Below are 16,772 nucleotides of genomic sequence, written 5' to 3'. Positions count from 1 at the left end.
GATGTGTACTGACCTATGTATTTGCTAGTACTTATGTCCTTTAAAGGGTGGTTTCCTTGGTTTTATCTGTGCTTTGTGGGATGAGTTGTATCTTTGTGCGATACTAGATTTAGGGTGAACATGTATTACTATTAGCAGAGCACCAAGCTTAATGTTAGTCTCATTCCTCTAGTCCAGAGCAGGCAACAGGAAAATAGTCATGACAGTAAGTGTCAGATTATTTTAATAATTACTATTCCAAAGGATAGAGACCTGATTCAGTGGAAAAGCACTTGCTGTTCTAGATGACCAGGGCTCAGTTCCCTGTACCCCTATCAGGCAGCTCACAAACGCCTACACTTAAGTACATATACTCCTTTCCCCCCTCTTCCAATCACACATAATCAAAAATCTTATAAAAGAGGTGCTAGAGAGGTGGCTCTGTTATTAAGGGCAATTTGCTCTTCTGTCAGGGTACCCTGGTTAAGTTTCCAGAACTCACATGGAGGCTCACAACTGTCTGTGACTCTAGTGCCAGGGAATACATAATGCCCTCCTTTGGTCTCTGCAGGCATCAGGCACATATCTGCATATGTAGGCAAAACACAATACCCATATATGTAAAAATAAGAATGTCTTTTATTAGGGTAAGTTCTTTTTTAAAATTGCTACCTGAAAAGATTTGAGATGGCTCAGTGGCTAAAGAAGCTTTCTGCCTAGTCTGATGACCTAAGTTCTTTCCCTGTAACCTACAAGGAAGGAGAAAAGAACCAACTGCCACAAGTTATCCTCTGACCTCTACACATGGACTCTGGTACCCTTATGTGCACATGTATACACAGTCACACAAGAAATTAATATGAGCTGGTCGTTGATGACCCACGCCTTTAATCCCAGCACTCGGGAGGCAGAAGCAGGCGGATCTCTGTGAGTTCGAGACCAGCCTGGTCTACAAGAGCTAGTTCCAGGACAGCCTCCAAAGCCACAGAAAAACCCTGTCTCGAAAAACCAAAAAAATAAAAATAATAATAATAATAAAAAAGAAATTAATATGAAACCTTTTTTTAAAGATTTTTATTATTTATTTATTATATATGCAGTCTTCTGCCTGCATGCCAGCAGAGAGCACCAGATCTCATTCAAGGTGGTTGTGAGCCACCATGTGGTTGCCGGGAATTGAACTCAGGACCTCTGGAAGAACAGTCAGTGCTCTTAACCGCTGACCCATCTCTCCAGCCCAAATATAAAACCTTTTTAAAAAAAAAACTCATCATTAGATTTCAAACATGTAGTTAATTGCACTATCCCAAGACAGGTCCAGGCTTCTTTTCACTGTATTTCTTGTTTGCCATACATTTGATAGTCTCTTGATTTTAAATTCTTGTCAGACCAACTAGACAGTTCTGCTGACTCTTAGAGCCTCTCAGCTTCAGGTGGCATTTGCTGACTGTGCTGCTGATATCAAATCCACGTATGAAAGCCAAGATGCCTTGCAGACTGCCCATGATTGGCCAGCCAACACTCTACAGTATATAGCTGTCCTTTTTTTAAGAGGTGGCAGAACCCAGGAAGCATGGTGAGTATAAGTTCCCAATTGTAAATACCAACATTTATTCTTAAAGCTGAAACATTGACTCTGGTTGATAGATTGTTTTCTAGTGACAGGTAGTTTATCTGGAACAAACCTGAATATATAGTTAGGTTTTGGTAGGCACTTGCAAATGCCAGCTAAAAAGGGAATTTTGGTAAGGTCAGTATGTATGATTTATTTGAGAAGAGGGTATTGTTCAGGCAAAGAATTCTCATTTCATTTCATACATTTTGGTTTTCTGTATCTTATTGAGCAAGAAACTCAACCTCATTCTTCCTCCCCTGTAAATGGTTCTTATAGAAGTATACTTTTGAAGATGTTCTTGTAAAGCCATTTGTGATGGTGCATGCCTTTAATTCTGGCACTCAGGAAGCAGAGACAGGCAGATCACTAGGACAGGCACCAAAGCTACAGAGAAACCCTGTCTCAAAAAAAAAAAGAAGAAAGGAAATGCTCCTGTGGTTAAATAGTCATTTGCAAGTGCTCCTTTCTTCCCCATCTCCTAACTTTGGCCTGGGAACCTTAGACTTGTGGCAACTAGCATGTTTTTGAAAGGTGACCTTGACAAGAGCCTATCTTTTGATTGTGCTACTATTCTGTTTTTTCCAGCATTTCAGTAATAAATTATTTATAAAAGGGAATCTTAGGCATACTCATTTTTTCCCGAAGTTTAAAAGGCACTTTGTAGACAGGTCTAGATGATCTTGTACTCATTTCATTCTTTCTGTCTCTCTATCCTCTCTCCCCTCCCCTCTTGTTGGACATAAATGTATTGGACTTTATCGCTAGTCCAAATGTGACTGTTGTTCAAAACATCTTTTTCTGGAGAATCTTGTTTTAGGGCTATAGCTCACTTAAATGTGACTTGTTTAGCACTATGTTGTCAGTGAAAAACAAACCAAAGCATTTGCATGGTCAGTCAGGTTGACACATTGTGAAGCAGGCTGTGATGATTGGCGCAGGGGTACGGACCTCAGCTGAGTCATGGGAGCTGAATGTATGTGTTTTGCCATTGTCTTGCATGTGGCAGACAGATGGTGTTCACATATATGAGACTGTTGCCTTAATCTGAGCCTGTTCTTCATATTGGAGTTAGGGCAGACTGACTCAGGTTTTAAGAATGGTGTAGGATGGATTCCCTCCTGCCCTGGATACAACTAGCAGTTCTCACCACTGGCCACATCTCAGATTTATCTGTTCAATTTATATAGTCAGAATTGGGAACTAGTTGAGCCCACAGGAAGGATTCAGTGAGTCGGTGTATCTTCTCTTTAAGTCACTTAGTTTCTGAGTCTGTGAAGAGATCAGCTTTGGTTGCCACTTGCTTTTCTGTCAGCAGTCTTTTTTCTTCTTCCACAGGAAAATGTTGGCACTTTTCAAAAAGCATAATAAGATCCCCAGGTAAGTTGACACTAAGAGGCCTCACCTGGTACAGGCTTGAATTAGTCACATACATAGGCTTTGACTCTTGGGTACATGATTGAAATTTCTTCACATAACTAAGCCTTTGGGATTAAGGGCTCTTTGGTTAGACAGGCAAGCAGGTCATCTCCTACCATTTGGGGCATCCTGAAGAAGTTCTTTCTCTGCTTAGTCAGTGATCATATCTTGGGGATCTATAGAATGTTAGCCTGTAACTTTTGTCCAAAAATGAGTGAGGATTTGACCAATAAACATATTCTGAACTTGACCTGTAAATATTTGACTAAAAGTTTGGAAATTAAATTGGGGGCACTGGAGAAGTGGCTCAGTGGTTAAGAACACTTTACTTGCTTTTAGCTAAGACCAAGGTTCTGTTCTCAGCACCTTAACTTGAATTCCAGGGAATCTGACACCTTCTGGCTAACTCGGGCACAACGGCACTACATACAAATGGTACACCTACATCCACGGAGGAAAATACTTGTATATGTAAATGACATCTTTCATAGAAAAAAAAAAGTGATTTGGGACTGTTCATTCTGCTTTCTTTTACAGAAATGAATTGCTGGAGGAGTTTATGGACACTGCAAAAGCATCTGATAGTCCTGCTCTAGCCATTGAGGTCGTGAAGCTAGCAAGTGCCTTTAGCTTGCCTGTTTGTGAGAACCTTGCCCAAAGAGTAATGATGGATTTCACAGTCAACCCAGAACAAAAGTAAGTCTGTCCATCTCCTCTTTGGGAGATTATAGCTTTCTTCTATATGTTATCATTCCCTTATAAATCCAGGGGTGGTGATGTGATGGAGGTTTCTTCCGTCATACAAGTTTGGAATTGTTGGAACCTTTCCTTTGTTTTTGTAGTCATCAGTGCAGTTTTGGGTTCCCTATTTTTGTTTTCAAAACTGCTGTGACTATGTATGTGTCAGAGATGCCAAACACTCTTAATCCTGTGAGCTGAAGCATAATATTTCTTTTCTTTACAGAGAAGCCCTGGGTAACCTCACTATATCAAACAGCAGTAGTGATGGAGACAGCAGCAGTGACAGTGACATCGGTGAAGACAAAAGAGAGAGGTGACCCACAATAGCTGCTGGAATGTGAAGTGGTAAAAATAAGCAGATGCAGGGCTGTGTTTGTAATGTAAGCTCAGTGATACAGGAATAGTTTACAGACACATCTCCAGCACTTACACTAAGGCACAGATCTGGGCAGTTTTTTGCCTAAACAGCAACGTGTGTGGTCTGTGGCTCTTGGAGAATAAACCCCACACACAATCCAGTGTCTGCAGACTTCATTTTCACTAATCATGTCAGAGTCACTGTTCTTTATTGCCCACCTGCTCTGTGATGTGCTTCCTGACCCTTTGGCCTAGAGATAAGAATTTAAACTGGTTTTCATGCAGGTACATAACTGCCGTTAAACTGATTGTATCCCAGTTTGGGGAGTACTTAATGTGATTATCTTAGAACTAGTTAATCAGAAGCAAATTACTGGTTTTAAGCTGCATAACTGGTAAAATGATTAAACAGTGATTGTGTGTTTTTATTTTTAAAAATTGAATAGTCTTTATTTTTTGTATGTATGTAAATGGTCGTATGGAGGCCAGAGGTCAATGGTGTCTTCTTTAGTTCTTTATCTAAGTGTATTTCTTCAGACGGGACATCTCACTGAGCCTGGAGATTGCTGGTTCAGTAGACTAGTTGGCCAGCCCTGGGGATCCATCTGGCCTTTTTACACCTGAGGATCTGAACTAAGGTCCTCAGACCCACATAGCAAGCACTTTATGAAGAGAGTTCCCTCTCCAGTCCCAGCCTTTGTCATCTTCTAATTAGAATACCCAAGAATGTTTATATGAATGATATAGCTCTTGCCTAATTAAGCACATGAGGTCAAGCCCCCCCCCCCATTAAAAAAAAACATTTTCGTCTATGTGGGTACTTCGTAAATTGATATTGAAAGTGTTCTAGGGGGCTAGTAATGAGAAAAGGATATGAAATGTCAGGACACTCTATTGCTACTGATCAGCTTGGTCAACCTCATATTAATCATTTTTCTTTTAAATGATTTTAAGTTAGAAGTTTGAGGTTTTCAGCTCTTGAGTTCACAAGTGCTTCCACCACCAACCCATATACTCCTCCCAGATAACTAAGGCACTGAGTTCTGCATTGATGAGGAACAACTTTTCTCTACCCTGGCTTCGTTAATAACTATAAATGTTTGTGCTTTTTTTGTCTTTTTTTGTCCCCATCATTTCCCAGGCTAGAGCCCAGTCTTGTCTTGATCAATCTTGGTGCTGTCTTAGTCACCGGGAAAAACGGGGTCTAAGGCATCATTAGAGTGATGTGTGTGTGTGTGTGGGGGGGGGGTTGGTGGATTAGTTACCTACAAAGTCATTTTGGTAAAGGACAGAGGGCAAATTAGGAGAAGCTGGCAGAAAGGCTATCTATCAACTCTGCCCATTGATTCCAACTCATCTGTCCATTGCTGGCGTTTGTGGTATGCCTCTTCCTACCTAGGCCTTGAGGATTGGTTTAAAGCCAGCTAATGAAAACCCTTAACATCATTATGTGATAGATTTTCAAATCCACTTGACAGGTGTAGCTCAAACATTCACCTTTCTTAGCAAACCGTCACTGAGCCAAGAAGTGCCATGGATTCTGAAGAAAAATTAAGGGCCACCTATATGAGGACTTGTCCACTGTCTCTCCTTGTATTTCTCTCATCATAGTCTTTCATCTCCAGTGTTAATAAGAGACAAGTATTCTGTGCCAAAGTTGAGCACCTCTTTCTGATGTAGCTATTTCTTGAATGTCATCTTTGTCTTGGTCCTATACTTTTTATTTCACTGATTACCATTCCTTATTCATCAGATTGCACAAATTCTTACAGAACTCTATTTCTCAGTATTTGGCTCTTTCTTTTGAGTGTTCTGTTGGCCATGGATCTATAATCCTACTGTCTACATGCCCACAAACTCTGGTACCATAGTCCTAAATGACAATAAATGAAATGGGCTTTGTCTACTAGGGAGCCCCTTGTTTTTACTTGCCTGTTTTTAGACTTATTTAGATATTCCCACTATGTACACCATGCTGGCTTTGAAGGGGAAACCACCTTCCGCAGCATCTTGAGTGCCAAAATTACAACTGTGTGACACATGCCTGGCTTTCATATGCTTGTATGGAAAAGATTAACTTGAAATTCAATTCGTATATTTTTAAACGAGATAGAAATATTGTGGTTAAAACTCAAATCGTAAGCAGCCATATTAAAAGGAGAGGACTTCATGAGGCTGAAGGCTCTAGAGATGGAATTCATCAGTATGACAAGCCTCATATGCATGAGACCATGTTTAGTTCACCAGTGGTGTGAAGACAGGCTGTGTCTGAGCAACTTGTAACAGGAACTAGAGAAACTATGGTACCAATAAAAGTAATGGAGATAGGATTTCTCCTGGAGGGGGGAATCACAGTATAAAAATTCATTTACCTGTATGGAAATGTGCAGTTGCCCACAAACCTGCAAGAGGGCACCCAATCCCTGGAGCTGGAGCCATAGCCCAAGCAGTGCTGGGAACTTAAGTCTTCTGCCAGAGCAGCAAGCACTCTTAGGTGCTAAGTCCTCTCTCCAGTCTTTTTATATGGGCTTTAATGGTTAATTGCCACCTCACTGACCAAGACCCCAGTGGTCTTAAAAGTAAGTGTGTAAGTGTGTGTGTGTGTGTGTGTGTGTGTGTGTGTGTGTGTGTGTGTCTGATAATGAGAGCTGCTATACTCAACATCAGGTTCAGAGGAAATACTTAACAGATCGCTCTGTCAGTTATGTGTTCTTTTATAACAGTACCCTTCACTTTGTGTTATTTCTTTTGGAAAGTATTTTTCTTCAAATCCTGGAGATTGAAATCTTAATTTGGGGGAAAAGACTAGAATTTCTTAATTAAAATGGATTAAGATCGAAACCTAGGGTTGGGTGTTGGTGATGCACACCTTTATTCCCAGCACTTGGGAGGCAGAGGCAGGCGAATCTGTGAGTTCAAGGCCAGCATGAGTCTACACAGCGAGTGCCAAGTGCTGGGATAGGCTCTAAAGCTACACAGAGAAACCCTGTCTTGGGGGGGGGGGGAACCAACACTGATAGAAGGCTTATGTCTAGAGACCCTGAGTGAGATGATACTAATCATTTGGGTAGACACAGTGCTTACTTTGGAATGGCTGACTTTAAAGATGAAATGTAGTTTTACTAGAGATCAGGGAATACTGATTTGGTATAACATGTAAGACATAGTTAAAACCTGCCAGACTCAGCCAGAAATTGGTAACACACACCTTTAATCCCAGCACTAGGAAGGTGGTGACAGGTGGATCTCTTGAGTTTGAGGGCAGCCAGAGCTACACAGAGACCCTGTCTTGAAAAATCAAAAACCCCTGCCAGACTCAGTAAAGAATATCAAAAGAGTACTACACACCTGCCCAGCTGCGGACTTTCCCAAGGGTTCAGAACTCATAGTAGCCAAGAGTAAAGGTCACTTATTCTGGAGGACAACCTTAACCTTGTACAAGTGGGATGTACTCATAGCAGAGCCCCTTTACTAGATACTGCTTTTTAACAATTCAAAACTCATTAAACATAACTGAAGTTTATAGAGAAACCGTTATCACTTCCCTGCCTCTTACATGCCTCAAACTGAAAGAAGCCTAGACCACTGAACCTGATAAAAGGTCAGCTTCCTACCAATCAAGCCTTTTTATTTGCCTTTTGTCTTAATGGAGATGGCCTGTTCTTCTGCACTGAGTTCAAGCAAGTTACTTTGAAACTGGCGGGATTACTCATTTGGGATTTGCAGACTGCTTTTATCCAGAACCTGTTGAGAGAACAGAGGGTGTAAGTTAACCCAATGTACTGTATTTGAAGATTGCTTAAGATTCTACTGCAATTTAATTACTGATTTGGGAACTCAAGTAAATAAATAAAATTGAAGCAGAGTTCCAGGACAGCTGGGGCTACACAGAGGAACCCGGTCTCAAAAAACAAAAAGAAAAAATAATAATAATTGAGGCAAAAACCAGCATTTAGATGTTAAGTAGTATGAACATAGCTCATTTTTTGTTTTGTTTTTTAAAAAAAGATCAGGTGAAACTATGAGAATTTCTGATTTTCTTGCTGCCACCTCCATAGTGCTCGGATCACAGGCATCCACCACAGCCAGTTTGAACACGCTTCCAGCAGTCAGGATATGAGGTGTGAGGTGATGATCTGGCTCTATGTCAAGTCTCAAGTGGCAGTGGTATTCATTTACTTGCAGTTTAAAGGAGATGCTGCATGAAGCTGACATGCCCCACCTGACTTGTTGGGCACCTCAAACATGTCAGCATGAGCCTGAAATACAGTGAGTACTCAAAGATCTCCTTTTCACTTTGTTAGCCAAGGCAAGAGCAAGGTCAGGCTAGCAGGAGTTCCTTTCCTTTTCAGATATGGAGGTAGACAGCACTTGGTCAAAGCCATTGTCTTATGCACTGAAATTTTGCAAGCCAGGGGCTGGGAAGATAGCTCAGTCTGTGAAATGCTTGGTACAGGCAGGTCTCAGAACCTGGAGTTCATCCCTAGAACCAAGTACCAAAAAAAAAAAGTCTGGCATGAATGTACATGCTTGAAACACTGACCATCCAGCCTAGCCTGAGTTTCAAGCCAGTAAAGACCGTGTCCCAAAAACCAAGTGGAGGATGCCTGCACACACAAAAACCATCTAAAGTCCTTATTACTTTGGTACAGAGCTAAAATGAGCCATTGTGTTGCTTGCTTCTGGTGAACTCAAAGAATCACATTATTTAATAGACACCTACTCCATCCTTGGTTTTTAGAGACAGAATTTCTGTGTAGCCCTGCCTGGCCTGACTTAAGTAAAGGCATGAACCACAATGGCACAGTCACATGTGAAGAAAGCTTTTCAGGGTTCCAAAAGAAACTGGATTTCCTTACAATTTAGTATATCCACTCAGTTTTCATGATAAACACATGTTTTACATATTAGTGTACTTTTGGGATTTAATCCTATTCTTAGAGGTGGGAGTAGGAAGGTGGACAATCCATTAAATTTACAGCTCCAGGTAGGTGCCCACCGTGTCTCTACCCTCAGAAACAAGGCAATCCACATGCAGGTGCTCCAGTCAGATAGAGCTTGAACAACAGCATCATCAGCCCAGACTGAACATGACCCAGTGTATCCCAAGCCAAAGGGAAAGGCCAGTGCTGTGCAAAGACCTCAATATACCCATTTTGAGAGGCTGAGTGTAGATGTGCAACTATAGAAACATAATACAAAAAAAACCACTTTGGTGCTTTGTAGGTATGTTGCTCAGCCGAAAAGTTCTTAATTTTATAAACACAAATACCCCAATAAAAGGTTAAAAACTGGCAGGATTTTGTAGAGATGGTAGACTTCGGGAGTGTACGAATTAAGTCAGAAAGCAAAAATGTAATGTTTGTTCACTATGGCAACTGTGCCAAACTCAGAATTCACTGGTAGTCTGGATGAATTCAGCTTCCAGGTTCACAACCTCCATCTACAGAGGATCCGCAGCCCAGGTACTGGGAAACAGCAGCGCAGCAGGAATGGTGAGCAGTGGCTCAAGGACTCAGACTAGAGTGTAGGTGCATGTGCTGGATCCCAGTAATACAGCTTTTCCTGTGGGAGGCTATCACAACAGTGCATACCACTTCCTGTGAACCACTGAATGCTACATCTCCAACTATAAACACACTGGCATTTGGCTTCCACATACTCTGGATTTTGACCATCAGGAGAAGATCCACTCACCCAAACATTCAAAGCCAAAGCAACAGGGCTTGGACTTCATGTTACCCAACACTGAAACTGGCCATAAGTTCCTACCACTGGCTGCTTCTCACGGAAGCTGTCTGCTCACACAACAAACTGCAAATGGCACTTCTGAAAAGGGATAGAGTACTCAGTTTTCATTGTGTTGCTTTATTCAGTTTGCTCCAAGGGCAGAATCAATAGTAGGGATCACAGACATTATTTTGAGTGGCTCACAAGCCTGATCAGTAAAACCTGAAAAACAGGAAGTGTTACACAAGTTGCAAATAAAGCCTCCTGGAGTTCATTGGCATGATAGCAGTGTAAGGAAGGTAAATGCAACAGGTGTTAACATCTTGCACAGGACTTGGAACCTGCTCACTTCTAGACAATTCTGGGACCCTTGTTGCAAACCCTGAAAGATACCAATGCTGATTTTCTTTGATATGAAATATGACATTACACAACTCTTCCTAGGCCTTACTCTTGCTGCACTTGAGTGGTTCCTATTCCTACAGCGCTGGCGTATGCAGTCAGGATCTCCACTATCTGCTTAGTTTCTAGGGTCATCCGGGCCTCCTTCAGCCAGTCCTGTGCCACTCTTCTGGACTCCCCCTTTAGCTGATTGACAAACTTTGCTGCCAGCTCCAGGTCACCATGCTCAATACAATAGGAGGCATATGAGAGCAATTTAAATGTGTTTATATCCTCAGGGTAGAGCTCTGCTGGTGGCTTCAGTTGCTTAGGCTGGAACAGGAGTAAGGACTGCAAGTATGAAAGGAAGTATTGGTACAGGCTATTTCTGGTTTCGTCAATCATTGCTACCCTTTGGGCTAGTTTTTGAACAGCATAGAAACGGGCTCTTAGGGTCTCTTCACTGTATACCCCCCGGGACAGGGATTCTGAAGGAATGGCTGCAGTTAAAGCCTGCGTAAATTCATTATCAGAACAGTTGACTCTGATGGCCTCAACTGCACTCCCCAATGGGATGGTAGGTGTTTCGGCAGATGAAGTCTTCATGCTATACTTTAATGCCTCCACTGAAAGCCAGAGCTGGTGGGCTTTTCTGGCTGCTTCTTCAGCAACTGCATGACCTACAATAAATAAATAAATAAATAAATAAATAAATAAATAAATAAATAAAGCAAAAAAAGAGTGTTCTGTCTTCCTCATACACATGCCCCAGATGCACCTTCAATAGTCTACCTCTAACAAGTTAACCAGGCTAAAGCCAGCCTTTTCACAAAGTGACAGTTACATGAGGACCTGATTCTACTAACCCTGAAAATACTGGGAGGAAGCAAGTGCATAGCACAACCAAGTTCCCTTCCCCTTCCTTCCTGTAAGATCCAGGGCAATAGATCTCTGCCAAAGACAATGCAAGTCATTCATATTTGCAAGATTTACTTCTTTGGTGAGAGTATATAGCCCTGGCTGTTTTTTAACTACACCTGGAGATTTTCTAATTCAGACATTTTTATATTTAGTAGTTTGGGGGTGGGGTAGTAAAATGACAGGATTTCTCTGTGTTGCCATGGCTGTCCTGGAATTTGCTCTGCAGACTAGGATGGCCTCAAATTCAGAGATCCACCTGCCTCTGCCTCGTTCCCAAGTGCTGGGATCAAAGGCATGTGCCACCAATGACCAGCCCTAGGCCAAGAATTTCAAAGCCATCAGAAATCTGCCAAGAAAAAAAAAAAAAAAAAAAAAAAAACTTAATGAACTGAGAGGTTGAGAGATGACTCAGTGATTAAGAGTACTGAATGCTTTTCCAAATGACTCAGGTTCAGTTCCTAGCACCTACATAATACATGGTGGCTCACAGCTGTGACTCTAGTCCCAGGGGATCTCACACCCCTGTTTGGTCTCCTTGAGTTCACATGTGGTATACATGTAGGCAACATACCTACATACAAAAAAAAAAAAAAAAAAAAGGAAAAAAAAAGACTCAATGAACTAAACTAGACTTTGACATTCTCTAAGTATTGTGATTACTTTTATTGTCATATGACCAAAAGGATTCTGGGACACCCCAGGAAGCCTATTTTATTAATGTGCTTGTTGCTCTGATGTACCACTTTCAATGTGGCATACATAGACCTCAGATCACTCTACAGTATATGATGGAAAATACCTTGAAAATGGTGATCTGTGTCATATGTTATTTCGATTTAATTTTTTTAAATGATTTATTTTTTTTTATTTTATGTGCATTGGTATTTGCCTCCTATGTATATCTGTGTAATAGTGTCAGACCTTGGAGTCACAAACAGTTGTTAGCTGCCATGTTGGTGCTGGGGACTCAACATGGGTCCTCTTGGAAGACCAGTCAATGCTCTTAACCACTGAACCATCTCTCCAGCCCTCAATTTAATTTTTGGATCTTCTTTTTTTCAATTTCTTCTCAGAACTCTGCTTAAACTTGTCAAACCTAGGACCAACTTTCTAAGAAATGAGTATCACATAGTAGAGTGGAGTCGTGCCTCCCTTTTTAACAAGAAATTATCCTGACAAACTGTACAGGGTAAGACTGAAATATTAAAAGGAAACTCACTCTGAACAGCCTGCTCGATTCCTCTCAACCTGGCATAGGCTGTGTTTATGTCCAGAGTAAAGTTGTCAACTTGTTCTTGACTACGACGACGAAACTCTAATTCTTGCTCAGACAGTTTCTCAGATAGGCCCTGAAATAAAACACAGGTAGTGTACAGAAAACTAATACTACTGCCATGCTTGCTACTTAACTAGATAACTAGTTTTCCAGAAACTACAAACTTGAAGTAAAAAGCAAAAAAAATCTGAAAACATAGCCAAGTAGTGACACACCTTTAAGTTTAGCACTCAGGAGGCAGAAACAAGTGAGTTCCAAGCCAGTCTGGTCTACATAACAAGTTCCAGGCCAGCCAGGGATACATAAGGAGAACCTTTACAACAGCTGCTTATAAGGAGCCAAAGAGATGGCTATGTGGTAAAGGACCTCTGTTCTTGCAGAGGACACATGTTTAATTCTGAGCACCCACAATGCAGCTTACAATTGTCCTATGTGTAGTTCCAGGGGGTCCAATGCCTTCTTCTGACCTTCTCAAGCACCAGGCACTCATGTTGTACACTGACATATATTCAAGAAAAATACTCACACACAAAATAACCCTTAAAGCAAACAAACCAGAAATCAGCTGCAATGTTGTGTATAAGGTTTCAGACGTTTACTAACTCAGGTAGTGAGTGGAGTCTTGGAATTCACCCTAGAAACCAGGCTGGCCTCAAAGTCACAGATCAACCTGCCTCTACCTCCCAAGTACTGGGACTGAAGGTGTGCACCACACATCTGGCTCTCAATCATGTTTCTTTTTCTTGTATTTCTGATAGGCCATATTAGAGGAAGCAGACAGCAGAAGAAGAACTTTTAGTTAAACCTTTAGAATGCCTCTTCACAAAGAAATCCAGGGTGGTGCTGGAGAGTTGGCTCAGTGGTTAAGAGCACTTCTTAGAGAACTCACAAAGTGGCTCATAAGTGTCTATGAGTTCAGTTCCAGGGAAGAGAGGCCTTCTTCTAGACTATAGTCTGTACTATAGGCACTAGGCAAGAACATGGTATATACGCATACATTCAGTAAACATTCATATACAGAAAATCTTTTAAAAATGAGAAATTTTTATATTGCCGCCCAAACATATTAGATCAATATATCTGATCATGAACATAGCACACCAGATGTAAAAATTGGTTCTTTTTTTTTTTTTTTTTTTTGAGATTTTATTTATTAAGTATACAGTCTTCTGTCTGCATGTGCCCTGCACACCAGCAGAGGGCACCAAATCTCATTCAAAGTGGTTGTGAGCCATGTGGTTGCCAGGAATTGAACTCAGGGCCTCCGGAAGAGCAGTCAGTGCTCTTTAACCTCTGAGCCATCTCTCCAGCCCAAGCCCAAGAACTGGTTCTTTAGACTAACAAAAAGCACATTCGACAAAAGCTAGGTAACACTGGCAATCTCCCTATTATTATTATTGTTGTTTGTTTGTTTTTGTTTTCTTCGAGATAGGGTTTCTCTGTGGCTTTGGAGGCTGTCCTGGAACTAGCTCTTGTAGACCAGGCTGGTCTTGAACTCACAGAGATCCGCCTGCCTCTGCTTCTCGAGTGCTGGGATTAAAGGCATGTGTCACCACTGCTTGTCCTAACCTTATTCTTATCCTCAGAGTACCCTTAAGGGAGAAAGCATGTGTGGTCCTGGGCTCCATGCCCAGTTACTACCCACAAATAAAAGAAAGAAAAGGAGAGCTCATAATGATGCAAGTGGAAACGCGGAGGAAAAAGCTGAAGCCTCACCACAGGTCCTCACCTGCTCAAATTCATACTTCAGTTCCTGTTCTTGCACCTTGAGGACATCTCGTAAATGATCAGTGTGGGCAGCTGCCTGTCGTCGAAGCTGGGTCCTCATTTCATTCTCCATGGCATCTCTGACCTCCTCTACCTGTGAAACACAGTAATGGTTAATTCTGAACATATGTACACTTAGGAAAAGGGGAAGACCAGTTAGTAAGATAATGACAGCAGCCGCGTGGACGTGAACCCCTTTAATGTGCCAGGCAGAAATACACACTCATTCAACACTGAACTTTTAATATGGGCCACAACACTGAACTTTTAATATGGGCCACAACCCTGAACATATAAAAGCAGCACAACCAAGGTCACATAGCTACACCAAAATTCCTATTTCAAACATGGGTCTCTCTGGCCTGACACAGAAAGAAACATCAACATTGCTGAACCACATATTCCACAGGAAGTAGTAACTCATTTTAGAACTCAGAGGAAAGAGACCAAACAATTTAATCTTAATTGCCTATTCATGTTTCCACCTTCTCCAGAGTGACAATGCCAACTTGGAAAATCATTTCAAAAATTAGGACCCAGCAGTTACTAATTTCTTTTAAGCAGAGAATTGCCAACAGCTACTTCACATGAGTTTGGGCTCAACATGGCCAAATGAGAACAAGTTAGGAAATGCTCCATCCTGCTTTACTTGTTCTACTACACATCTACACAAATTACCTTGAACATGAAACTCATCTTTTCTCAGAGTTAGCATAGTGAGGTCAGTGAAGCCAGTGAGGTCAGTGTGTATGTTAACACTTCAGACCAGCCCTGTGCGTCACAGGATACAATACACACACACACACACACACACACACACACACACACACACACTTGAGATCGGATACTTGTTTACAAGAATGAATGGGAGCAGGAGGCCTCCTCTGCCCACTTTCACTGAAAACAGCAATACTGCAGAAAGTAATCCACAGGGCTGCTTGAAATTGAAGGGATAGGAGAGGCATGTCTAAGTCAATGACATTGAAATGTAGAACTACGGTGCAAGGGAAGAGCCAAATGATGGGAGCACACAGCACAAAGTTCCCAGTGAAATAGACAGTGCACAGAGAAAAAAAAAAACAACCAAGATCTAGGAAAATGAATGGGTTTACAAAAGACAAGTATATAATTAAGAGCCTTTGGGTGTTGTTTAAGAATGTGAACTTTTGGGCTCATACTGTAAACCAGAAACTTGGGATAAGGTAAATCTATAGCCATAGGTTCCTATCAGCCATAGCTACATAACAAGATCCCATTTAAAAAACAAAAGTATAGGGGACTGCTATTAATTCTAAGCAGGGCTACAAAGTGAGATCCTGAGAAACCTATTAAGATGATAACTTGGACTAAGGTAGGAAATGAAAACCAGATAGGTTTGGAATTTACTCCGGATGCAGACCAAATGTAAAGGTTGATGAGAAGATGGGATGGACAGTACCGCAGTCAGTCTCTGGATGCCATGTCTGATACATAAAATAACCAAAAAGATGGCAAATGGAGCTGTCTCTTCCCCTTTGGACAATCACACCCACTACCATCACAGGCAAGAACAGATTCAGAGTTAGAGAGATATGCTTTCAGCATGGTGTTAGACGACAAGAAGCTGCACAGGAGGAACCAGTGAGATGACCCTGCACAACCTAGCCAACAGGCGGGGCAGCAGTAAGTACAGCAAGCCAAAGATGAAAGCGAAAGAAGGGCCGCCACCTGAGTGTCCCTCACTCTTAAACCTTACCTACATCACCATGACCACGCCCTCACATGCGTGGTCAGGCATACCTGTAGCCAGCCCCTAAGCAGGCGTGGCTACAGTTTCCCCTACAGCCTAATGCCACTGTATGTCTTCCCATGAATTACATCTACTACTAGCAGCTGGTGATGAACAAGTCAGGTTCATAGGTTTAAATGTCAAGTTGTTCTCTGTTCGCTACCTTTCTGTCCTGCTCAGCCTGTATTTCACTTCTGTGGCGCTCCAATGCTTTTGCCACTGCAGAGTCAAAGGCCCGCTTTTCTTCTAGCTTTTGCCTTTCCAAGGCTACCTGGATGTGCCGTTTCTCTGTGGCTTTCTGTTGTGCTAGCTCTCTGTTGAGCTGATCAATGCGACGATGGGCATGAGCAATCAGAGAGTTCAGGTCATCAGTAGAGAGCTTGTCAGCTAAACAGATAACATCAAAATATTAACCATGTGAAAATTATAAAGCAGAAAGTAGCTAACACAAAATTTAAATCCTCCAGTCAAGCTAGAGGTTAAGAGCTAATGTTCAGCAACTAAAGCTTTGTCAATTCCAAGCAAAATAATAAATAGGTGGGTCCTGAGGCAGCACACACAGCTCTTTTCCAAGAACCCAAATGAGTTTTTATAATCTGAACTCTACTTTGCTCTAATTTTGCTTCTAAAAACAAAGCTTGCAGACACAATCATTACTATATGTCATTTTATGCAGAACTATGTCAGCCCCCTGCAAACACCCACAAACAAATAAGTAAGTGTAAAGAAGTAGTCTGCAGGCTGGAGAGATGGCTCAGAGGTTAAGAACACTGGCTGCTCTTTCACAGGAATGGGCTTGATTCCCAGCAGCCACATGGATG

The 16,772-nt window shown here is 41.7% G+C and overlaps 2 protein-coding genes and 1 non-coding gene across 17 annotated transcripts in view; 2 read left to right on the top strand and 1 right to left on the bottom strand.

Moving 5' to 3' along the window:
* Positions 1–4,551, top strand: part of Ptcd3 (pentatricopeptide repeat domain 3) — a 29,437-nt gene extending 24,886 nt beyond the window's left edge. Inside the window, exons 21-24 of the mRNA XM_027429522.2 lie at positions 1,407–1,555; positions 2,930–2,971; positions 3,548–3,706; positions 3,975–4,551. Of these exons, the coding sequence (XP_027285323.1) occupies positions 1,407–1,555; positions 2,930–2,971; positions 3,548–3,706; positions 3,975–4,068 (444 nt within the window). The 3' untranslated portion in view covers positions 4,069–4,551. The remainder of the gene's footprint in view (positions 1–1,406; positions 1,556–2,929; positions 2,972–3,547; positions 3,707–3,974) is intronic.
* Positions 2,511–2,647, top strand: LOC113837083. Its single transcript, XR_003487700.1, has one exon. It is a non-coding gene; the product is annotated as a small nucleolar RNA SNORD94 (small nucleolar RNA).
* Positions 4,552–9,955: 5,404 nt separating the features above from the next.
* Positions 9,956–16,772, bottom strand: part of Immt (inner membrane mitochondrial protein) — a 38,603-nt gene continuing 31,786 nt past the window's right edge. For all 15 annotated transcript variants that reach the window (XM_027429509.2, XM_027429510.2, XM_027429511.2 and 12 more), the window contains 4 exons: positions 16,115–16,338; positions 14,146–14,277; positions 12,360–12,489; positions 9,956–10,899 (listed from right to left, as the gene is read on the bottom strand). In XM_027429509.2, coding sequence (XP_027285310.1) covers positions 10,286–10,899; positions 12,360–12,489; positions 14,146–14,277; positions 16,115–16,338 — 1,100 coding nt within the window. In that variant the 3' untranslated portion in view covers positions 9,956–10,285. The remainder of the gene's footprint in view (positions 10,900–12,359; positions 12,490–14,145; positions 14,278–16,114; positions 16,339–16,772) is intronic.

This window comes from Cricetulus griseus, chromosome 8 (genome assembly GCF_003668045.3).
Source record: "Cricetulus griseus strain 17A/GY chromosome 8, alternate assembly CriGri-PICRH-1.0, whole genome shotgun sequence".
Taxonomy (NCBI): Eukaryota; Metazoa; Chordata; class Mammalia; order Rodentia; family Cricetidae; genus Cricetulus; species Cricetulus griseus.
Note: the sequence above shows the minus strand (reverse complement) of the source record. Positions and strands in the feature narration are given on the sequence as shown.